We start from the raw sequence: 22,556 nt of genomic DNA, 5'->3' as shown, positions 1-22,556 counted from the left end.
GTAAATATCCGCTTGTGAACAAATTCACTTGTATTGTGAGATGATGAGTCTCAGGATTAAATCGGCCACAACTTCCTTATTACTCAACCGATTTTCACCAAATTTGTTTTGTTATAATCCTCAAACATAGATTAATCTAGCTTGCATGGACTGCTCTCGGTATCTTTTATTTCTTTAATAACTGATTGTGCTAATTGGCCGTCCAGACCAGCAGGAATGTATTCAGTCTGCACCTGACATGAGTTTAGAATCACTTCTAATTTTTATACACAGAAAGATGAAGGTAAAATTGGCTTCCTATTCGCCAGCTTCTTGTTTGAGTTTTCCTGTTCCACCTTAAATGGTGTAGCAGTCACTTTTTGGTGCCCGAAGCTGCACCATTTAAGGTGGAACGTGAAAATTCGAACAAGAAGCTGGCTGATGCAGTATTTAAGGTGGAACGGGAAAATTCGAACAAGAAGCTGGCAAATAAGAAGCTGGCAAATAAGAAGCTAATTTCAGGTTTGTGTAAGAAGGTACTAACGTTAATCTATTTTGAATATCTACACGGATTAAGGAACGCTACATCTTACCGATCTGCAAAGTATTAACCATCATTATAAATAAAAACTACTAAACGAAGTTAAGATCCGCTGAATAGACTATTAAATGAAATAAGCTTAATATAAAACCAGAGAAAAAACACATCAACAGGTTCTCTGTGCATCACCAACCACACGGCCGTATCTATAAACATCACACAAACAATACGCATCACACACACACGAGTGGATCTCTGCGTTCCCTCCATTATATAATCCTATCCCGCTTTCTGAGTGCAATATATTCCTGAAACAGTGTAATTTTGGACAGTATCTTTCTTAAAATGCGGCTCTGTAATGGTACTGAATGCAATCCAAAAGAGGGTATTGACCGCCCTAAAATGGCGGTGCCGTTGACATGCCTGGCTGGACCCAACGCAGCATCTAGGTATGTATATCTATGCTAATGGGTAACCAAAGACAAAGCTTCCAAATACTAAATAAGGAAACTAATATCAACATAACAAACAATTAGTTGAGCATTTGAATTATTCAGGCCAGTCCTGGACAAGGGAAAATATGAAGGAGCATGAGAGAAGGGAGAGAAGGGAGAGGAGGGCTATAGAAGATGTGCACACTGTAAATGCTCTGTGAACTGGACACAAGCTGATGCAGCCACGCAGGAGCCAGAAAACCATCTCTCTCGTCAGCATGTCCATTCTCTCTTTTTCTGACCACAACATTCCCTCTCTCCAGTTCACATTCCCTTAATACTCTTTGGTTTAACCAATTTCATACTATTGTAGGCCATGTATATATCTCTGACATATATCAGTGTCTGACATTTCTTGTATGTTGGTAAGCATAACAAGCTGCCTATCTTTACATTCAAAAAATAATCTGATTTACTAAACATGCCAAAGAAGTCAAAAATTCCTCCTCATGTGGATTTCTAGCAGAATAATTTTCTTCAATTTATTTTACAACTAACAAAACAAATAAGACTGTTAACTAAGTCAGTAAACCGTACACCTCATGAAAACACTGATAAGCTGCACACACTCAGCTTTTCATCATAAATTTACTAGATGCAGTAGATAAACTTACAAATTTATCAAGCCTAGAGTCTTTTCTGAAAGAGCAGAATAATAATTGCTGTGCTTTTGTTAGTTAGTTCATTTGTTTAGTTGATTAGTGAATTCCATGAGAGATCTACTGTGCCAGTTAGAATACAATTAAAGATGAATATACATTTGGCTAACCGCAGGAAAAAGAAATTGATAACAACAACAACAACAACAACAATAATGATAATAATAAAATAAAGTGATCACAATTTAGCACTTTTTTTTGGTGATAGCACTGTTGGATGGCTAAAAAAATCAGTAGCACAACTTGCAGAATTTGCAAAAATTTGTAGCACACAGGAATACATTTAAAAACATGTTTTATTATTCAAAATAGTTGAGGGGAATTAGTTGATTTTTGTGTTGTATGAGTAATGGCGATGCCTTTTAAGATTATCTAGTAAGCTAACTCTGGGGCAAAAATGGTACCTTCTACAAGAGGTATTTTCTGCTCAGTGTTGTGCCAACATGCTCATTCGTTGTAGGCCTGGGTGATGTAATCGAATATCGTTGATGATTGACAAGTAATAAGATATTAATGCTCAAAACGTGAAAAGACTAGAGAGGACTACTTTACCTTTAAGCAGCTTGCTAAATAATATTAAATAATAGGAACACAATGGTTATTTCACATTTACTGTTAAAATATCGAGTTTTAATGGCAGGCCTTAAAAAGCTAGTTAGTCAGCGGTAGAGTAAATTCCCCACTGTATGTGCTGGGAATTTTCCAAGAGTGTGATTCTCAGAAACATTTGCAGCAACTACAACTGAATTCCATAGTGACTCTACTCTAGAAAATACCTACTATTTTTTTTTATGTAAAGCACATGGGCACGGCATTGGAAATCATTCAAATAGAGCATGTGTTACAGAAAAGTGTGCTATTAGCACACAAGTGACTATGAACCAACACCAAAAGGATCTCGTTTCTGGAACTAGCGAACAGCAGCCGCAGTAGTTAGTGGAAAAGCCACCCCAGATCTGCCATCTCAGTCATGTCAACTATGCATCCTTGGCAATGTGCTCATTTTAAGGCACTCATGCTTCATAGTAGCAAAGTATAATATAGTGCACTAACTTACTCAGAAATAGTAGCAAAACTGTCAGAGTCATGTAAAACATAGAATTCGTGTTTCACTGAATTATTAGCATCCATATTTCTGTAATGAAACGTAACAAACACCTGAACAGTGATTTCAGTATTCTGGCAGCTCAAACACTTCACTGAATCCTCAAGTACCTGTGCACATCCCTTAATTAGATAAATGATTAAGTGAAGTCCTGCATAACACATTTAGGACTAAGACGCCAGATTAGCCAGCCCATTAGTTAACCCTCAGAAGCAGCAGTTATCATCACTGGTGATAGCAAGCGGATGTTGTAATTTAATATCAATTATATTGAATCAGCTAAGCAGAGAAAAAAAGAATCTGACAATACTATCTACTAAAAAAAAATATCTCTAGAATTACATTTTAATTATCATGTCATTTGTGAGTTAAATCTACTGTCCTAAAGCAGGGCGAACACTAAACTGTGTAGCGCGGATGCAAAGAAAACAAGCAGAGACTGTGGTATTAAACTGAAGCCAACAGTCCCACCACAATTACTTACAACCAAACGCCCACTCTTTTTCCATATTCTCTTCATTTGCACAAGTGCTGCAGCTATGTAGAAAGTCATCTCTGACAGGCTCCAAATCCCAAATCACAGAGGCCCTTAGCAAGTCTAATCCCCACATATTGAGGCCTCTGACTGATTTTAACACGGTGGAAAGAAACCAAGCTTGAAACCTTTTCTCCCTTCTTCAATGGCTCTTCCCTCTATGGCTTAGCGAGATGTAAGCTACCATTTTTTCACAGGCTCTTATCTACCCACACCTCTGCCTAGTAAGCTTATCAAAGTCACCTCCATATACAAAGTTATGGTTGAAATGTGTGTGTATTTCAGAGGGAAAAATAATCCTATTAGGTGCACACTGACCTGTTCTGACTGAGGTTTCATGTGAAGGATGTGTTTGGAGAATTGCTCTTCCTTTGCCAAGTCAGACAACTATACAGTGCTCAAAAATGGTCTAGGGACACTCTCTGAATATAATTTATATCTTGTTTATTTATTACTATACATATTTATCATTTATTCATTCATATCCATCAGAAAAGTTATAACAACTAAAAACAACCCAGTCATGTTTATTACCAGAAAGTCATTATTATCCTGGTATTTAACTTTAAACTTAAGTAAGGCAAGTAAAATTGCTCAAACATTAGCGGGACAAACATTAATGTGTCAGTCAGTATTAACTATTTTATTTAGGTTAGTAGTTTGTTGCATATCCCTTCTTTTGGATGACAAGTTGAAGCCTTCAAGGCATGGAGTTTGCACAACTGATGCTCTATCAGGCTTGCTGGATTTTCTCTTTTGGATGGCCAGAGCGTTAACAGGCTGTTCATGAAATTTAGAGTTAGAGGTGTACTGGATGGTATGTTGTAGATTCCTGGTCTGAATGTGCATGCATTTGGATTAGTGTCCCAACATTTGTTTGGAAATAAAATGGGGTGTTAGTTGAATGTTTTCTCAGTTACACTAAAAATATAATTATTATATTATAAATATAAGTATTAATTGATCATAATATGTCTGAAATTATGTACTTTCGAAGTAAAGCAAAATGTCCATATACGAACAAATTCAATAATCCAAGAAAACAAATGAAGACAAAACTACTTCTGAGCATTGTCTACAGATCACGCTACTGAACTGGTTCAAAGTAAAACCTGAAAACATGTTTCAGATGTTTAACCGAGTTGGACTTTTGCCATCAGCGACTTCATGCCTTAAATACCTTTAGTTTATTAAAACAACTTGATTGAACTTGCCATTTTGTCACTACCAAAATCATAACACTGAAAATTTACCAAAAACATAGAAGTGGTAGTAAGAATTCTAGCTAATTTTGCATAAATCAAAACCAGTTTTATTTTAATTTAAAAATGCAACTCATGATAAATCTAAATCTTCACTTTAAAAAAGATCCTTAAAAAAATACAGAAAAAAAAAAAATTATTTTAGTTTTCATAAATTATTTTCACACACATGGTGTGCTGTCATATAGACTTGACCTGCAAATAAAAAAAAAAATGAAAAAAGGAGGAAGGAGGGGTACACTATTACTGATGTGTATCCTTCTTTAATTAAAAGCGGAATTTCACTCTCAGCAAGGATTACAGCCAATGGCAAATAAAGCATGCACCACAGACAGCGCTCAGCAAAATCACAAACACTAGACCACTAGGCCAAATATCCTTTGCAATAGACTGAGAGTGGTTAAAGGCTTCCTTAATCATTTAAAAGGAATGCTGCAAGTAGCCAGACAGAACAGAGTATGGATATGGTTATGCAGTACAACAACACCTGCTATATAAAGCTGTGATACGGTAGCACAAAGTATCGTTGGAGGGCTAAAACATCACGTTATGTCCATTTTGTGTAAATTCTGCAAACTACTGACCTCTAAATTTGAACAAAATTTTCAGGTTCTGAACTGCTCGGTTTAATGATTCAAGTTCATTTTAGTTCTAACATTTAAATTCCTACAGGGTATAATGGGACAGCATTTATGTAAATGGCAAAAAAAGTGAAAGAAGGAAAAAAGACTTTCTTGCAAGAGCAGCAAAGGAATACAGATTAGCTCTATTCCCTTTCCTTTTGGTGGCCAAAAAGTTTTGGACCTTAAAAGCATGGTGATGGGGAATGACAGAAAAAGATTCAGTGACATCTCTTTCAAATCGTTCCAAGCCACTTGAATGCTCTAAAAGGGATCAAATGGGTTCATTCTTTCTCTGACTACCCCGATACATTAAGAGCCTGTTTTGCCTGCTCATCGAGATTTCAAAGAGATCAAATGGAAGGCAGAGAACACGAGCCCTCTCTAGAGGAATAAATGTAAGCATAACACTAGCAGTTAAATTATACACCAACTCTAGCATCTGAGGTTTTTGCATGATTAATCCATGTGAGGAAGTGGAATAATACTCAGGTAGATTCTCTGAATAGTACACCCACCCCCACACCCCAACACACGCATATACCTATAACAAAATGTTATTGCATAATTATACAAGACTCATTTCGCTAAATAGCCAGTTACTTTCAATGAAGGACTTTATTAGATTTAATATTATTAGGCATGCACAATAATACTTGAATCATATTGGTAGTAGCAGATATTTGCTTAAAAAAATTGGCAAATATCGATATTTGATAATGTATTTACTGTACTCTGGAGGAGCAAAACGTTTACGTGATGGTGGGCTAGTATACAAAAATGTCTGCACTTATGTTTGCAATAAATGTTACATAAATGTTACATTTATCTGTAATAAGAATCCATGTGGATACCAATCCAATGCATAATTGCATAGAAAAGTGTGCATATATATATATATATATATATATTATGGCATGCCGTTTAGGAAATGGACCTATAAAGCACTTAACGTAGCTCCCAATTACGTTTGTAATATATATATATATATATATATATATATATATATATATATATATATATATATATATATATATATATATATATATATAGCTAGCTAGTCCTACCCCACACCATAGCTTTGGAGCCTTACAAGTGAATGGGCGAAGATTTTAGGTATGGTTGTTGTGGGGTGCTCCAGTGGAAGGCATGCTTCTGTCTGCATTAACGTTTGCCTGATTAACGTTAATTGTCTGGCCTGTGAGGTTCACTGCATTCTTCCACAGTGAAACAGTGAATAAAGTTCATTGGTTAAACAGTATTGAATATGGTTACCAGTATTATTTTGGCTCGTACATCTGTTCGCCAGGGTGTTAATTATCCCCTCATTATTCAGAATTACTGCCACTAGATTTCGTGCTGACTCAGTCATAGCGACGCACTGCCGGCATCCGTACGGAATCTCATACATCCAAACCACAAGATGGCGCTAGTGCCTTGATGACGTCAGATTTCATTCCATATCCTCAAGGTTCATTCCATATATTCAATGTTTTATCAATATATATACAAAATGATGGCATACTTTATTGTAGTATATATATCAGGGACAATCAGCTGTTGTGGTTCCAGGAACTTTCCACTATTATTGAACAAACTGTACTGACATGGATGTTTAAGGTCTTTGCCATGGCATACTTTATTGATTCCAAAAGGAAGGCTGCTTGTGGGCACATGATTGCACATAAACTTACATGCATTAGGCAGAAATACAAATAGACATAAATTAGTCAATAAAAAACATACCTAAAGTAAAATATGGAAGAATAGGAATAGAAGTATATCTATTACCATATTTACATAAGCATAGAAGTTTGTTTATTCACATGAGAGCAGATGTTGCAGTAAATGGTATGAGGTAGTTTGAAACTCACTGAGTATAAACATAACTAGGAATAGCAGAAGTATTTACAGTCAAATAGCATAGTGAGAAGTGTCTTTACAGGATATGATATATTGCACAGTGTGTATTAACAAGAGAGGTGATATGTGCTATGATTCAGCACAGCTCAGACAGCAGGAGGTCAGTACCATCTCTGCAGTAAGGAGACTCATTGTAGAGGCTTATTGCAGTGAGTAAGAAAGTTCTCACTTACTGGTAGAATGTCCATAGTAGCTTTGTGCACACACCATAAGACCTCAGCCTCCTCAGGGAGTGCAGGTGGCTTTGGCCTCTTTTGTACACCGTGTAAGTGTTAGAGTTTCAATCCACACCCAAATACTTGTGCATCCCTACCACCTCTATATCTACTCCATCAATGGTGACTGGTGACAAGGCAGGACTGGACTTTCTAAAGCCCAGCACCATCTCCTTAGCCTTACTGATGTTTACCTGCAGCTGATACAGCTTACACCAGTCAAAGAAGTCCTTTACCAGTTTCTTGTAGTCCTCTTCCTGTCCAGTAAGCTTTTTCCATTCGAATGTTGCTTAATAATGTTGTCCCTGAGAACTTTAGAAAGCTCCTTCACTCCTTCACATGTCTGAATACTTTTTCCCCTATCAATTTAGTGTTTTAAACATATCTGCTTAAACTTATAAATACAAATGAATATATGAATATGCATGAATAATATTATACTGATACATATCAAATAAAAACAAAAGTGTCTGAATACTTGTCTCCGTTCACTGCAAAGGTGAGTTATCCCATGTTCAACCTAGACCACTGTAAACTGTTAAGGTTACTTGAATTCAGTTGCACATTTAGCAACATGGCTCTATTGTCCTTCACACTACCTTAAATTTTCCATCTGCTGCACTCAGCAGTTCCCATGCTGAGCACTATTAAACAGGCCCTAGCTGGTTTAGGCCTGAATATTCTGACTTCCCTGGTCTTAAAGCCTGACATGTTTTTCCATCAGTCCTCTGAGTTTCCTGCTTGTGATGAGGGGACTTATTAATGCCTATGGAGTCTTATGTTCAAACACTCATGATCTAGCACAGCAGTAAGAGTACTAGCAACCATGACATAATCTAGTCGCTATGGCCTGGAGCGCATGCCACCACTGAACAGGCTTTTTAGCATCATGCACCCATGCCCTGTCATAAGCACATTTTCACAGATCCCCTACAGTTTAGAGTCCCTACACTGCTGGCCTCTGCTATGATTCTTTGGAAGTGAAGCATGTCTCAGAAAATCATTTTTATTCATGGGTTGTACTGACGTTAATCTCTTAGATCTGCCCATCAGTTCTGCATAGACACATAATATATGCAGTGTGATGCTTTTGTCCAGTGTGCGGTGACCTTTAGTCAGGTGCAGTAGTCTGTGTATCCTTCCTCATAGTATACCGTTAAGAAACAGAATAAAATGATGCAGGTACTTCATTGCTCTATGGGGAATTACACAGTATCATTATTTAAACGTTCATTGTTTACTGAAACATTAAAAATTCTGACACACCCCTAATATACAGGCTCAACTTGTTTCTAAATCACCTGTGAGTAGTTCATGTACATAAATTTAAAGAATACCTATAACACAGACAGATCCTAAGCTTTCCTTTCAAGGTTTGGCATAACAGGCCTCAAGGGTATTCACCAGATATGTGCATGCAAAAGCAAAGGGCAGGAAGAGTCTCCCTTTCCTGGATGACTGGATTATATAATCATGAGATTTCAGATATAACCAAGATGTGCTAGACATAGAGACTCTCCTGGAACATCTGTCAAGCTTAGAGCTCATCATAAATTGGGGTAAGAGCTCCCTTATGCAAGGTCAGACCATCCAGTTCATAGGGCTAACTCTTGACTCATGTTTCAAAATAGTGTCATTGACTTCCACATGTGTCTGAGACATTCTCACGAGACTGGGCAATCATTCCTTGCTCTCCTTCTTTATCTGGGCCTGATCGCAGCAATCAGCCCTTTGCACCTACTGCAGCTTCAGCAGTTCTACATGTGGCTGCACAGTTTACATCGGTATCTAAATATAATCCCACTATGGTGACAGTTACACATTAATGCACGCTGGCCCTACAGTTCTCCACATCCGGGGGGGTTGGCGGAGGTGGGAGGGGCGGGGGAGGTGCGGGGGTGGGTTCCTGAGGTTATAGGCTCCCTGAAATCTGCTGACATCAGCACTTTCCTACTTCCCCCTCACTGTGAACCACTCACCACTGAAAAAGGAACTATTAATCTGGGAAAGTGGCAAGGTGGTCCAGGTGGCTTCAAAACCTTTGTTTTAGAGGTTTACTGAAATGAAAATACTTGGCCAAGAACAAAATTCAGAACAAGTATTTTAATTTTGGTCAAGTATTTTCACTGCATGCTAGAAGGGACTTACTTTTTCTGTTGTTCTGCTGCATTCTGGGTATTGAAGAGGATGATATCTTTTCAAGTTATATTAAACATGTAGTTGGATGGCATAACTCTTGATATTCAGCATGAATCACAATTTTAAATCGCTCGTCTAATATCCCTTGTAGAAACTAGGAACAGGTTCTATTTGGTCGACATTACATTCTACTACTTGAACGTATCTGCGCTCACCAGCAAAGGAGAGTAAAAAGAACAAACTGCATTTTCACTCAGTATTTCTCATATTAATTCCAACTGAAATCATTTGTTAATTTGTAAAAAGTTGTAAAATTAGAATAAAACAGTAGAAAACTAGAAAATAAAATTTAGATGTTTTATTCTCTTTCGGCTTAAAAGCAAAATTACTTTTATCATTTTGTCCAAAAAGTTTATGTGCCCACAATTTCAGTGCATACATAATTTGTTTGGTTCATACTGGTGAGTTTTTATGACCGAAAATGCTTGCTTTCACCATCTCTGAAATGCTACACAAAATTCAGAACTGCAACCACTGTGTCCTATTGCTAGCTCTGTGCTAGACTGCCAGATCATGGTTCCCACTGCAGGTGTCCCTCCAGAGGGGCTCACTTTTTGGCAGCTTCAGGACAGAAAAAAAATTTGAAGAATAGGAACAAGAATAGGGATGTTCCTCTGCTTGAAACATATTACCTTTGGGTAGTGTAATTTCTATGGCCTACAAGACTAAAAGGGTCAGTGATTGGTCACTCTGCCTAAAATATTTCTGAATGCTGGGTGGTGCAGAAAGGAGTTTGCTGTTGTCAGTACAGCAGAGACTTGGTCATCTCCCTGCACTTTCCTGGAGGATGCCTTCCCACTGAGCAGGGTATTTATTTTACTGTCTACATCAAATGCAGACCCACATACAGGCCCTTGCAGTTTAAAAATCACTACTTTAGGGCCTTCATTTTCCTATCAAAGTCAATTACTTACATTTTTCTTTGATTAACTTTTATTTTTGCAATTTGCTCTCTACTTTAACTGTCTAAAAGATTGAGACGGAAATCCCTACATTAAAGGCACAGACTTATAATTCATGTACTACACATTTTTGTTATTTTACCTAAACTTCCAGTTTTAAGCAACTGGGACACCATGATTGTCTGTATTACATCAAGGATGTGGGTGAAAGCACTTCATAGCTTGGGATGTGTAATATCACTATCACCCTTGTTTAAATTTTCAAAAGTTCAGTTCAGTCACCATATAGATGTGATTGTAATAACAAGTGTCTTCTTGGACTTCAAATGCTGATCAGTTCAATCTGTGACTGGTAAAAAGGAAAACTGATTTTGCTCTTACCGCCCAGGTCTTACTAAGCCTGAAGATGGGTGCGCTCTGTAAGGCTGACACCACTGACACCAGAGAGTGCAGGTTATTCAGTTCCAGCAGCTTCTGCAAAGACATTGAAAAGACAAAATCATTTCTTGCTCTTAGCAGAGCAGTACATTTAGAATTTTCAGAATTGCATTCAATGATGTCATGAAAAGTACTCAATTGCATCTTGTATATGAAGCAAACAATGCTGCTGAAACAACAAAAAAAAAACAACAATCAACAAAGGCTTACTGTATCAGATAATATAAAATCGATGACTTCACACACAATTTTTCAGACACATCAGATTAGTTGAGAATTCCAATGCCTTTTCCTATCTTCACAAAACAGAAACATTCAACCTTAAATACAACCCCATTTCCAAAAAAGTTGGGACGCTGTGCAAAATGTAAATAAAAACAAAATGCAATGATGTGCAAATCATTCGAACCCTATATTTAATTGAAAATAGTACAAAGGCAACAAATCAAATATTGAAACTGAGAAATTTTTATTGTTTTTTGAAAAATACATGCCAATTTTGAATTTGATGCCAACAACATGTTCCAAAAGACACGGGCATGTTTACCACTGTGTTTCATCACCTCTTATTTTAACAACACTCTGTAAGTGTTGTGAACTCAGGAGACCAATTGCTGTGATTTTGAAAGTGTTATGTTTTCCCATTCTTGCTGAACATAGGATTTCAGCTGCTCAACAGTTCGGGGTCTCCTTTGTCGTACTTTTCATTTCATAATGCAGCAAAGGTTTTCAGTGGGTGACAGGTCTGGACTGCAGGCAGGCCAGCTTAGCACCCGGACTCTTTTAATACAGAGCAATGCGGTTGTAATACATGCAGAATGTGGTTTGGCATTGTCTTGCTGAAATAAACAAGGTCTTCCCTGTAAACAACATCATCTAATGGCAGCATATGTTGCCAAAATATGTATATATCGTTCAGCATTAATGGTGCCTTCACAGATGAGCATGTCACCCATGCCATGTGCACTAATGCACCCCTATACCATCTTGAATACTGGCTTTTGAACTGTGACTGAAAACAAGCTGAGTGGTCTTTAGCCTGGAGGACACAGTGTTGATGATTTTCCAAAAAAATTGCATATGTTGATTCGTCGGACCCCGGCACACTTTTCCACTCCACCTCAGTCCATTTAAAATGACCTTGGGCCCAGAGAAGGTGGTAGCATTTCTGGATCCTGTTTATATACGGTTTCTTCTTTGCGTTTTAGAGTTTTAACTTGCATTTGTGGATGCAGCGGCAAACTGTTTTCACAGACAGTGTTTTTCAGAAGCGTTTGAGCCCATGCAGTGACTACATTCCACTACAGAATCGTGCCTGGTTTTAATGCAGTGCCGCCTGAGGGGCCCAAAGATCATGGCCAGCAAATATTGGATTTTGGTCTTGTCTCTTCCATACAGAGATTTCTTCAGATTCTCTGAATCTTTGAATGTTATCATGTACCGTAGATGATTAAAGCAAAAGTTCTTTGCTATTTTATGTTGAGAAATGTTATTCTTGAATTGTTGCACTATTGGATTGTGCATTCTTTCACAGAGTGGTGAACCCTGCCCAATCTTAACTTCTGAAAGACTAAGCCTCTCTGGGATGTTCTTTTTATACCCAATCATGTTACTGACCTGTTGCCAACTAACCACCAGGTGTTTTTTTTATTTTCACTTTACTATGCTTTTGGTTGCCCCCGTCCCAACTTTTTTTTAAACGTTATTGGCATCAAATTCCAAATGGGCATATATTTTTCAAAAACAATACAATTTCTCAGTTTCAACATTTGATATGTTGTCTTTTTACTATTTTCAATGAAATATAGGGTTTAAATGATTTGCACATCATTGCATTTTGTTTTTATTTACATTTTGCACAGCATCCCAACTTTTTTGGAAAGGTGTTGCACAAGGTAAAAACTGACAAATGCCAATTTTTCTAGTCCACCAGAAAACATTTCACATAAAAATTACACAGAAGCCTTATCAACTAAATCAGGGTGTCCAATCTTATCCACAAAGGGCTGACGTGGCAGGACGTTCTCATTGAAAACAAATATAACATCTTTTTTTTCAGTATTTAGAGCGTGTCCATCCACCTTTTGCCTTTATTACCACTTCCATTGTTTTTAGAACATTTTTATAATTTTAAGGAAATCTTCATCTATTTTACACATTTTTAAAGTTCAGTCTTAGATGTTGGTTACATTTTCCGTTTCTCACAATCCAAGTAATCCCAAACACATTCAATTAACAATTGAGGTCTAGGCTGAGGGGTGGGACTCTAAGAACATGAGAAGCTTATTGGTTTGATTTGCATTTTTTTTGCATTTCTCACACAAGAACACTAGTACTGTTTATCTGATGATCTACTAGATCTTGGTTAGTCGAGTCCTATTTTTCTTCTTTTTCTTTTATTTTCCCCTTCCTTATGCACATAGATTATCTTGTACCTAATCTTCTCAGAAATATCCTGAAAAATAAAATAAGCTGTACTTCACAGTTTTGACTAGAAATTAAATGATAAAGAGTGGTCTTTGACCTTTGCACACTAACAACATGACACATTGTGTACATTTTTGGCTAATTTTTTGTTGGATCGTATTCTTTCTTATTTTCCCACCAATAACAAATACATCTGGCCCAATATCACTAAGAGAAGAAATCAATCACTCTCATCATCATCATCCTATTTTTATTTGTTTGTTTTCCTCTCTTTCCACACTCATGACATCATGCTTTTGCCATGCTCCATTTTCCACAGCGTGGGCTGACCTCTCTGCACCATGCCGACTGGTGTTTACAGAAAGACGCCGGGAGGATCCTCATCACTGCTTTGGTTTTGTCATCTGCCTGTCTGTTTTGGCTATTAGCATAGCTGTCAGCATGGCCCACTCAGACTCACTGAGGCATGCCTGAGAGTGGCAGGGAAAAGAGATTTAGGGAACAACTGCACGTGATCTCTCAGCCTTGTGAAGTATAGGAAGGCAAGGAGCCATTCAGCAAATGCTCCTGTGTTCCACATCAGGACAGCAAGCCAGTTGATTGAAATCACAGGTGAATGCTGACCTGCTGTGAGCATGCGTGTGTGGCGCCACCATAAAAAGCTTCAGCAGTTCCGCCAAACAGCTGCCAAATAACTGGCAGAGACCAAAACAAAAACAGCCACAAAATTTCTAGACTTCTAAATGGTACATCACCTTTAATGAGATATCATGGTATGAAAAAAATGTTGGTTCTCCTTAATCTTTGATTGAAGTGTAGTGATTTCTATCCACCGCTAAACATAAACTGACGTTTGTTTGCGTCAACATGTTTCAGTTGGCGAGAAAAATTTAACTAACCAATAATGTCTTGGCATCACCCCATTACCCTGACTATTCATTGAGCAAAAACACCCATCATCTCCACTCCTGGCTGTATGAACATGTCAAAAGACAACCTCGTTTCTTTTTCTCTCTTTACTCTCTCACTTTTGGTGTTTATAAAAATAATGTAAATGAAAAAAATGTAGTTGTATGTTTGCATTTAAATTTCCCACTCATATATGCAATGTTGAGCTCAAAATGAAAATTATAATTTAATATTGCAATTTTAATTTGCCAGTTGGTATACTAGTATTGACATTACACTCAGATGCTTTATGAGTAGCTTTATTTGAATTAAAATGTATTTCCAGAACTGCATATTTATGCCTAATGTGATTATGCAATAATTATGTAATAAGTATAATTAACAAGTGTAATTTATCTTATATGCATTTTACTCTCTAATGATGCATTTAAATTGTATTTTGAAAGAGAACATTAAGCTAAAAAGAGGGCAAAATTCAAATGTAAATGGGGAAACAGTGCCTCTCCTCTCTGCAATTACATATCCTCGCCTACTGCGCTCATTGTGTGTCAAAATGGTGTACAGATTGAGGTTGTACAGATATCTGGTAGCGCTGTTTTGTGAGGATTTTCTGCCACGCTGCAACACAGAGGCTGAGAGGAGGGTCAGCTGATGAAAGAGCATATTTCAGAAACTACAGGAAATGAACATCAACATATTGTAGTGCTTCATTCTTTAAAAAAAAAACATTGCTTTTATTTATAATTTTCCTTTGGCTTTTCTGTAAAGCAGATGAATGCTGCTGACTGTCAGAGTCATGTCCACTTTTCACGATCCAATCAAATCCTTAAGTATAAAATCATGTCCGACCCACAATTATCCCCCCATTCCAGTTGGGAATACATCCTGTTAAGGAAGAAAAAGGGGTTCTGATTTCCAATTCACATTGACTTTAAGATGTAAAAAGTCATTTAGAGTGGTTTGATGTGAAATGCTCATTCTAGAGGAACTTACTGAGTCAGAACTGTACACAGCAGAGGTGATAGGAACCGGATGTTAGAAGCATTTAATGCCACTGAACTCTGGCTGAGACACTATTTTACGATAGAGATAAGTTTCTGGTCTAAAACATATTTTATCAAGAGGTGCATGCAGGGTGCTGTAGGGCAAAATATTTCCTGAAGTAAACTTTACCACTTTTTTCTTTTATCAACAACATATAACATAGGTTCATTGGTTAATAAAATGGCTATATTTGCATTGTAGATATTGCAATCTCTGGTTTCTATCACTGTTATTGTGAAGAAATCAGAGTTGTTAAGTTTCTCTACAATTAACAATTTCATAAATCACTAAATGACTGTTTACATCTCACCAATTGAATCAATTAAGTTAACAAATCTCAGATTCCTTATAAAAAAGTTTGAAAGTTCAGAGCCAAGCCTGCATGTTTTCTGCCCTGCCTAAGCACCTGTCTAGCAAGTACTCAATACTACAGTAATACCACACATGGCTGATCCAACACAGAACCATAAATGTCAGGCCCAATTTAGTAAAACTCACTGAACTTAAAGACTGCTGCATTGGGTCAGTCCCAAAGGAAATATACCATCAAACAGAGAATACAGAGGGTAGTTCAAATGGCCAAAAAAACTAATTAAAGGTTGACTGAGTGACTAAAAAGGAATAGCCAAAGACAGGAGTGCCCAAACATATTGTTCTGAGGGGCCAAAGCGCAATGCTTGTGGTGAGCAGAGGGACAAAAAGACAAGACAGTATACAAATAAAGAAGGTATGCAGGCTTCCACCAGAGTTTTTAAAAATGTATTTTATCGCATTGCTCTATATTGTGTTACTGAAATACTTTAAAATACAATTTTCAAAGGAAACCAAAAATGTAAAAAGTTATATATAGTATAAAACTACTGTAGCATTCTGCTACTGGCAGGTGTTGGCGCCTGAGGTGTGGCTATGTAGATAACCACACGCAGAGGAGTTTATGGTAATACATGCCCTCCAACAAAGGGAAAATGTTGTTGGTTTTTAGTTACAGTTATGTGTATGGGTTTTGTGTGTGTGTGTTGGGGGGGGTGTCACTGTCAGGCTGAACAGTATGCCTACTGGTGACCTCCCCCATGGTTTCAATGGTTTGCCCCTTCTGCTGGTGTAGCTTTTGCAGCAGATCATTTCTATCCCTGTATTTCTTCTTCTGCCAACACTACACTATGTTTGTTTGTAGGTTCATTTCCTGGTGGGCTAAATGAATCATCATGATAGGCTAACTTTGGCCTGTGCACCATGTTCTAGTCAAATACACAAGATAAGATGACAAAGGAAAACATTGTCTCACCTTTGCTATTTTGATGAAGTGACCTAAGATTTCGGCTCGGATCTTCAGAGTCTGCGCTGTCAATATCTCCCTCACTGCCCAGAAACTGACCTGAAAACAGGTATAACACAAATTAAATGACAAATTAAAAAAATCATATTGCAGTTGCCAAAATGGAGTCCCCATCCAATTTAAAGTTACACATTGCATATGTGCTACACTGTGATATAATTCTACAATGTGCTCAAGATTGCATGGTCAGAATGTTACTGGTCCCATTATCAGGAAATCATGAGTCTGATCACTGGTGATGCCATAGCTGTCCATGGCTGAGAGTCCAAGAGAGCATAATAGTACCTGCTCTCTCAAGGTTGGTAGGATGGCCCTCCCACTTTCTTTAACAATTAGTGCAATGCTAGCCAATGCATATGTCTGATGTAACAGAATTGACAGTTAGTGTTCTCCTTTAAGCATGTTGAACTGTCCAATGGCGCTGTGTTAGTGGCAGCTCGAAAAGATGCGGTGGTTGGCTTCACATGTTTCAGAGGAAGCACATGCTAGCCTTCATCCTCCCAGCTGGAGACTAAATAAAAAGGTCAGCATTACCAACATTCTCAATCCAAAGCCATTAATGCATACATGCCTAATTTTAAACATTTAATGTATTATTTATTGTGCTGTAACTGTCCTTAAATGCATAAAAACATTAAAAAACTGACCTATTTAAAACAACCCTCAACCATGTGGCCTAGCAGTAGGGCTAATGAGCCAATTTGTATGCACATTCCACATACATTACCTAAGACAAGTTACTGACAAACTTCTAAACAGTTTACTCTGACAGCAAATTTTAGATCTGTTAAATTCTGGTGACTAAGTAAACAACTATTGTTAACAAAAGTCACAGTGATTGAGGGTTTGTGTGCAGTTTTAATTTCAATCATGCTTTGTTCCAGGGTTTATAAGCAATGCTAATCATCTCAGCAAACATGAAAGATGAGGCACAAATGACGTCCCAACAATGGTTTGTTTCAATGAACTTCAATGAACCCCTATTTCCAAAAAACATGGAAGTTTCCTATCTGGTTATGCAGGGGGTTACTTATCTGGACAGGCATGTCAAGGGAAACCTTGCCTTCAGTAAGTGAAATGCATTCTTGATTGGATTGAGGTCTGGTAATATTTGGCCACTGCAGAACATTCCACTTCTTTGCTTTAAAAAAAAGTCCATCTGAACCGTTAAATGCCATCCAATGAGTTCTGAAGCATTTGGCTGAATCTGAGAAGATAATATAGCCCTTTACACTTCAGAATTCATCCTGCTGCTTTTGTCCCCATGCCCACGTTGTAACACTACCTCCACTACGTTTGACAGGTCATGAGCAGTTTCTTCCATTCTCCATATTCTTCTCTTCCCATTCTTGTTGATATTTCTTTTGTCCAGAGCAATGAATATTTTGTCTCTCTCTCTCTCTGATTAATTTGTTTTGATTTTTCAGTCTAAACGATGGCTTGCTTCGCTAGCAGTGAAAGCTCTTTGGACTTAATTTTGAGAGTCAACAGCAACAGATTCCAAATGCAAATGCTACTCTTGAATGTGACTCTAGACATATTAACTGCTTCCTTGTTGGTAAAAATAACAAAATAACAACACACACCTAGCCATGGAGCAGCTGAGCAGTCAACTGTTTTTGAACACCTATAAATGGGGTGGGGGTGGTGGGGGTTCTTGTGCTTGTATGAACATTTCTGAAAATTTCACCCAAACTTATTTTAACTCCAACAAGCTGTGCTAGACAGCTACAATAACCATAACTTTGCTGACACCAAAATATGTATTATATGTAGGTACACTATGCATTTAGTTGTACATTATCTATATAATGAGCACTACCAGAATTTAATTGATCAAGTAAAATGTTACATAAGAATGCTGTCTAGAGATCTTCATCACACTCTACGAAGAATCATTGTTTTAGCTCCAGGGTGTCTGCTTATACTAGCCTTTGTACCTATGTAGTACTATTGCTAGTTCATTTCAAGAACAAGAAGCGCCAAATTTTTATAATCAACATTTTTTATAATCAACATCTAGACTACAAGATTATTATTGATTATTACTATTATTGATGGTTATTTCAGCAGCTGCTTGACTGACAGAGAGGACAGCCATAATTTCACCACAAACCTTTCTATTATTAATGTACTTGTAAACAATTTGCAAGTGTCCTTCCAGGTGAGAACCATATAATAAAATAAAATGTCAAATGAAACATGCTATAAACATACAAAAGTAACAACTGTTGACTTTCATGTTTCCTCTACACTTTTTTTTTACCAAATGAAATAATGAAGACATTTCATTGCCTAAGATGAGTCATTTCCAAGAAGCCCAGTTTAATTAGTATAATTTTTAATTATTAGACATCACCCAAACCATTGGATTAGAAAAACAGAAATGTTATGTGTCATTTCAGATGTATAATGATTTCTCATTTTAATATTTTACGACATTTTAGTAAACAATCAGCAATTCATGAACAGTGCCCTCTGTCATTTTTCATTTGACATTTATGAGCACATCAAACAAGAGCCACGACAAAAGAAGCGCTTTTGCAGTAACAGCAAAAATTGATGTAATTGGACGTCAGCTACAAAATAAAATGGGACTGTTAAGCACACATATCAAAATCTTAACCCAAGAGAAAAAAAACAAGACATTATGGCTTATTCAGTCATGCATATTTCCATTTAGTAAGCTAAATGAAGCAGTTTAAAATAGTGTCCTGGGCCATTTGGTTGTTATTCATCTATTAAAGGCATTTGCTAATCTTGTAGGGCTGTGGCAAGTGAGCATGCGGAAAACATATTTCCTTTGTTGTGGTCTAGTAAACCTATGTCTGGACTTATTACCACCATTGGTTTGACATGTAAATGAACCTCCAACAGACTCACTGTATTCACTGAACAGCTTACTGAGCAGCCAAAGCAAAATTGAAAAGTTAAAAAAAAGGCCATAATCACCTGCAATAGCATGATTACTCAATTAATCTTGATTGAAAATAAGGACACATCCTCTACAGAGAACACACTTCTGCACAATTTATTGCACAATTACTGTTTACATGTTGAATTTAACATTGGAATTTAATATTTTTTCCAACTGTTAAGCGCAGCAAATATATATAAATTGTGAACTAAAATTTCCTGAAAATGACATATTGCTCCCTGTAAAGGATGTGTTACCTTATTTTCACTTAGAAAATCAATAAAACATGAGATTTGACCAGAGGTATTCAAACTGGGCTTATCCAAGACACAGGTGAGATTAAATACCCCACTATACCAGAGAGAAGCTTTAGCTGTTCTAACCTGGTTGAACCTCCGGGTGAAGGCAACTACATTAGGTGCAAGGCTGTGCTTCTCCTTCTTGTTCCATCCACAGCTGGCCAGCTCCTGGAAAGAATTTGAACCAGAGAAACAAACAATGAGTCCAATTTCTTAAAGCAAGGCTTAAAATAATGTGTTTGAGGAAGAAGACAATCAAATTCATATCAATAACGTAAGTTGGACAACTCTGCAGTATTGATTTCTGGTAATAATTTTGCTCTTAATAATTAAGCCATCATTATATAGAGCATAGTACTATACACTATACACTAGTGGTCCACAGGGCCAACAAGGACGTCTACATTGTTCCTCTTTCCTTATGTGTTCCGAATTGAGTTGGACTAAAAACGAGGCCTGTTTTACCAGTCTGAGAACTGCTGCTATACACAACAGCATGCATGCTTTCAAAGAATGCATGTAAGAAAGTAAGTTTTCAAAACCCATGGAAATTCCAGGCGTAAATATTTCTCACTGTCCACTTGTGATTAGATCACTTGAGATGGATTTCAATACCAAGTATGAACAGGGCCTAGATATTTATTTACAACATTACAATAAGTTTAAAAATTAAGGAATAAGGCAAAGTGATTTATGATTTATGTTGTCATAATGGCATATTTTCCTAAAAAAAAAAACAGTCAGGAAACAAACAAATAAATAAATAACAAATATAACAAATAAAGAAGAGCTTATATGCAATATTATCTTTACACCCCAAAAATCATCTAACTAAATGGAAAATACATAATTTCAGTATTCAATACCTCAGACATGATAGTTCCACATCTCTGTGTCAGAGGACAAATCTATATGGACAATAATAAGGACTTATTCATATAGTTAATACTACGTACTTTCACAAGATAGAATATGCACATATGGAATTCCTTTACATAAACCTATAAAGACCTCAGCTGAGGGTACACAGTTCAACAAAACATTTTCAATTTACTGTGAAGCATCCCATCAAAAGAATTCTATGATGTCCCAACTTTATGGCATATTTTATGGTTCAAAGCTCCATGATAGATTTTCCAGGTTCACATAAGGTATGGTGACTCTGTATGTTATATTTTTACAGAAGGCTTTCAGACTGTGTAGTGAAAAAGGCAGCTGGAAATATTTAGATGTGTTTAAGTCGTGGTTTTGGAAACTGAAGTTTCCATGTGGGTGAGCAGTAGACTCTTTTGGATATTGTTCCTCATTACCAAAAATATTCTTCTCTTTTTGCAAAGTCACCATTTTAGGCCACACAAGTTGATTCAGTAATTGCTGCTTTAACACAACTCGAGAGAAGGGATGCATGTCTTTTACCACTCCTCTGTCATCTAAAATTCACAACTCTAATTTCACTGATCATCTTCAAACGGAAGATGAGCAAGTATAGTAAACATAGCATTCAGTTCAAACTAAATCAGCAATAAGTGTTTGTTATATCACTTTTCAACTTTGATGTTCCTTTAATACTTCAAAGTTGCCACAGATGGCTTTAAAATGGAATATAGGCAGCATGGATATTTTAGGCGGAATGATTATGCATGCTTAAGTTTTTTAAAATTAACTTTTTTTTATTGCATGTTTTTATTTCATTTCACTGCATGTTTTTCATGATCTCCATGGCATCCTGATAGCAAATAACAGTCTGACTCATAAAGCCATGCTGTACAAAATTAGCCCTTCATGGAAAAAGCAGGGTCAAAGCCATATCTAAAGCCGATTTACTGTCTGATGTATTCATAAATTCAAAGGCTTCTTTTATGAAATGGTGAGGACATTAAGTGGAACTGAAATTGTGGCTTTGTTCTCTTGTTAAAAGCAATGCACTTACTGTTTTCTATGGCCCTGATCTTTCCTGATCTCTGTCTTTAGCTTAATGACGTTTCTGTTAAGTGGGAATGAATACAGCTCAATGACATAACCGTTATTTATAAGCAATAACTATGGTAGTATTAGATTTTTTCCTGTTTTGCCACCAATGTCAGTAATAGCCTGCACAGTTCTTTTTATCAGTCACGTGCAGAAAACGTGCCTGAAAAATAAAATCTTTATTAAATCTTTATACTGTTCTCATGTCACTTGATTTGTTTACTGGAAACCAATTAGCAGTAGTAAATGTATTCTGCTTTTAAAAGCAATTCACAAGGCAACACTGCATTTTTACATGCTGCTTCTAATGTTGCAAAACTAAATGTTAAGTATATCATTGCATTTCTTTATGGCTACATTCACATTACAAGCCTCACTGCTCAATTCTGATTTTTTGTTGAGATCCGATCTTTCTACTTGATGGTTTACATTTATGTAGGTATGTGACTCAAATCTGTCATTATTGTGAACAAACCTGTGTCCTGAGATTACTGGCATGTGCAAATCCTAATCAATAACATCACATGAATAAATTACGTGTCATGAACAACAAACAAACTAAACATCAGAACAAGCCTTCATCATAGAGATAATTTGGTCTGAGCAGATTTCTGCTGTTCATTATTAGAGCAAGACGAAGGTAAAAAAGGGCCAGATACATTGATTTTGCAGAGTCTACTGGCACTGCCACAGTAATGCTGACACATTAAGGCAAAAAATCTGACTTGTGCCACTTAAGTCTGGTAATGTAAACGTTGCCTATATGACCCCTTAGTAAACATAG

General features: G+C 36.9%; 1 protein-coding gene across 1 annotated transcript in view; it reads right to left on the bottom strand.

The window, feature by feature from the left end:
* The window catches only part of ralgps1 (Ral GEF with PH domain and SH3 binding motif 1), a 156,454-nt gene that overhangs the window by 104,380 nt on the left and 29,518 nt on the right, over positions 1-22,556 (bottom strand). Inside the window, exons 6-8 of the mRNA XM_036578632.1 lie at positions 19,889-19,972; positions 16,538-16,627; positions 10,816-10,908 (exon numbers count right to left, since the gene is read on the bottom strand). Coding sequence (XP_036434525.1) covers positions 10,816-10,908; positions 16,538-16,627; positions 19,889-19,972 — 267 coding nt within the window. The remainder of the gene's footprint in view (positions 1-10,815; positions 10,909-16,537; positions 16,628-19,888; positions 19,973-22,556) is intronic.

This window comes from Colossoma macropomum, unplaced genomic scaffold (genome assembly GCF_904425465.1).
Source record: "Colossoma macropomum unplaced genomic scaffold, Colossoma_macropomum, whole genome shotgun sequence".
Taxonomy (NCBI): Eukaryota; Metazoa; Chordata; class Actinopteri; order Characiformes; family Serrasalmidae; genus Colossoma; species Colossoma macropomum.
This window is presented reverse-complemented; position numbering and strand designations above follow the sequence as displayed.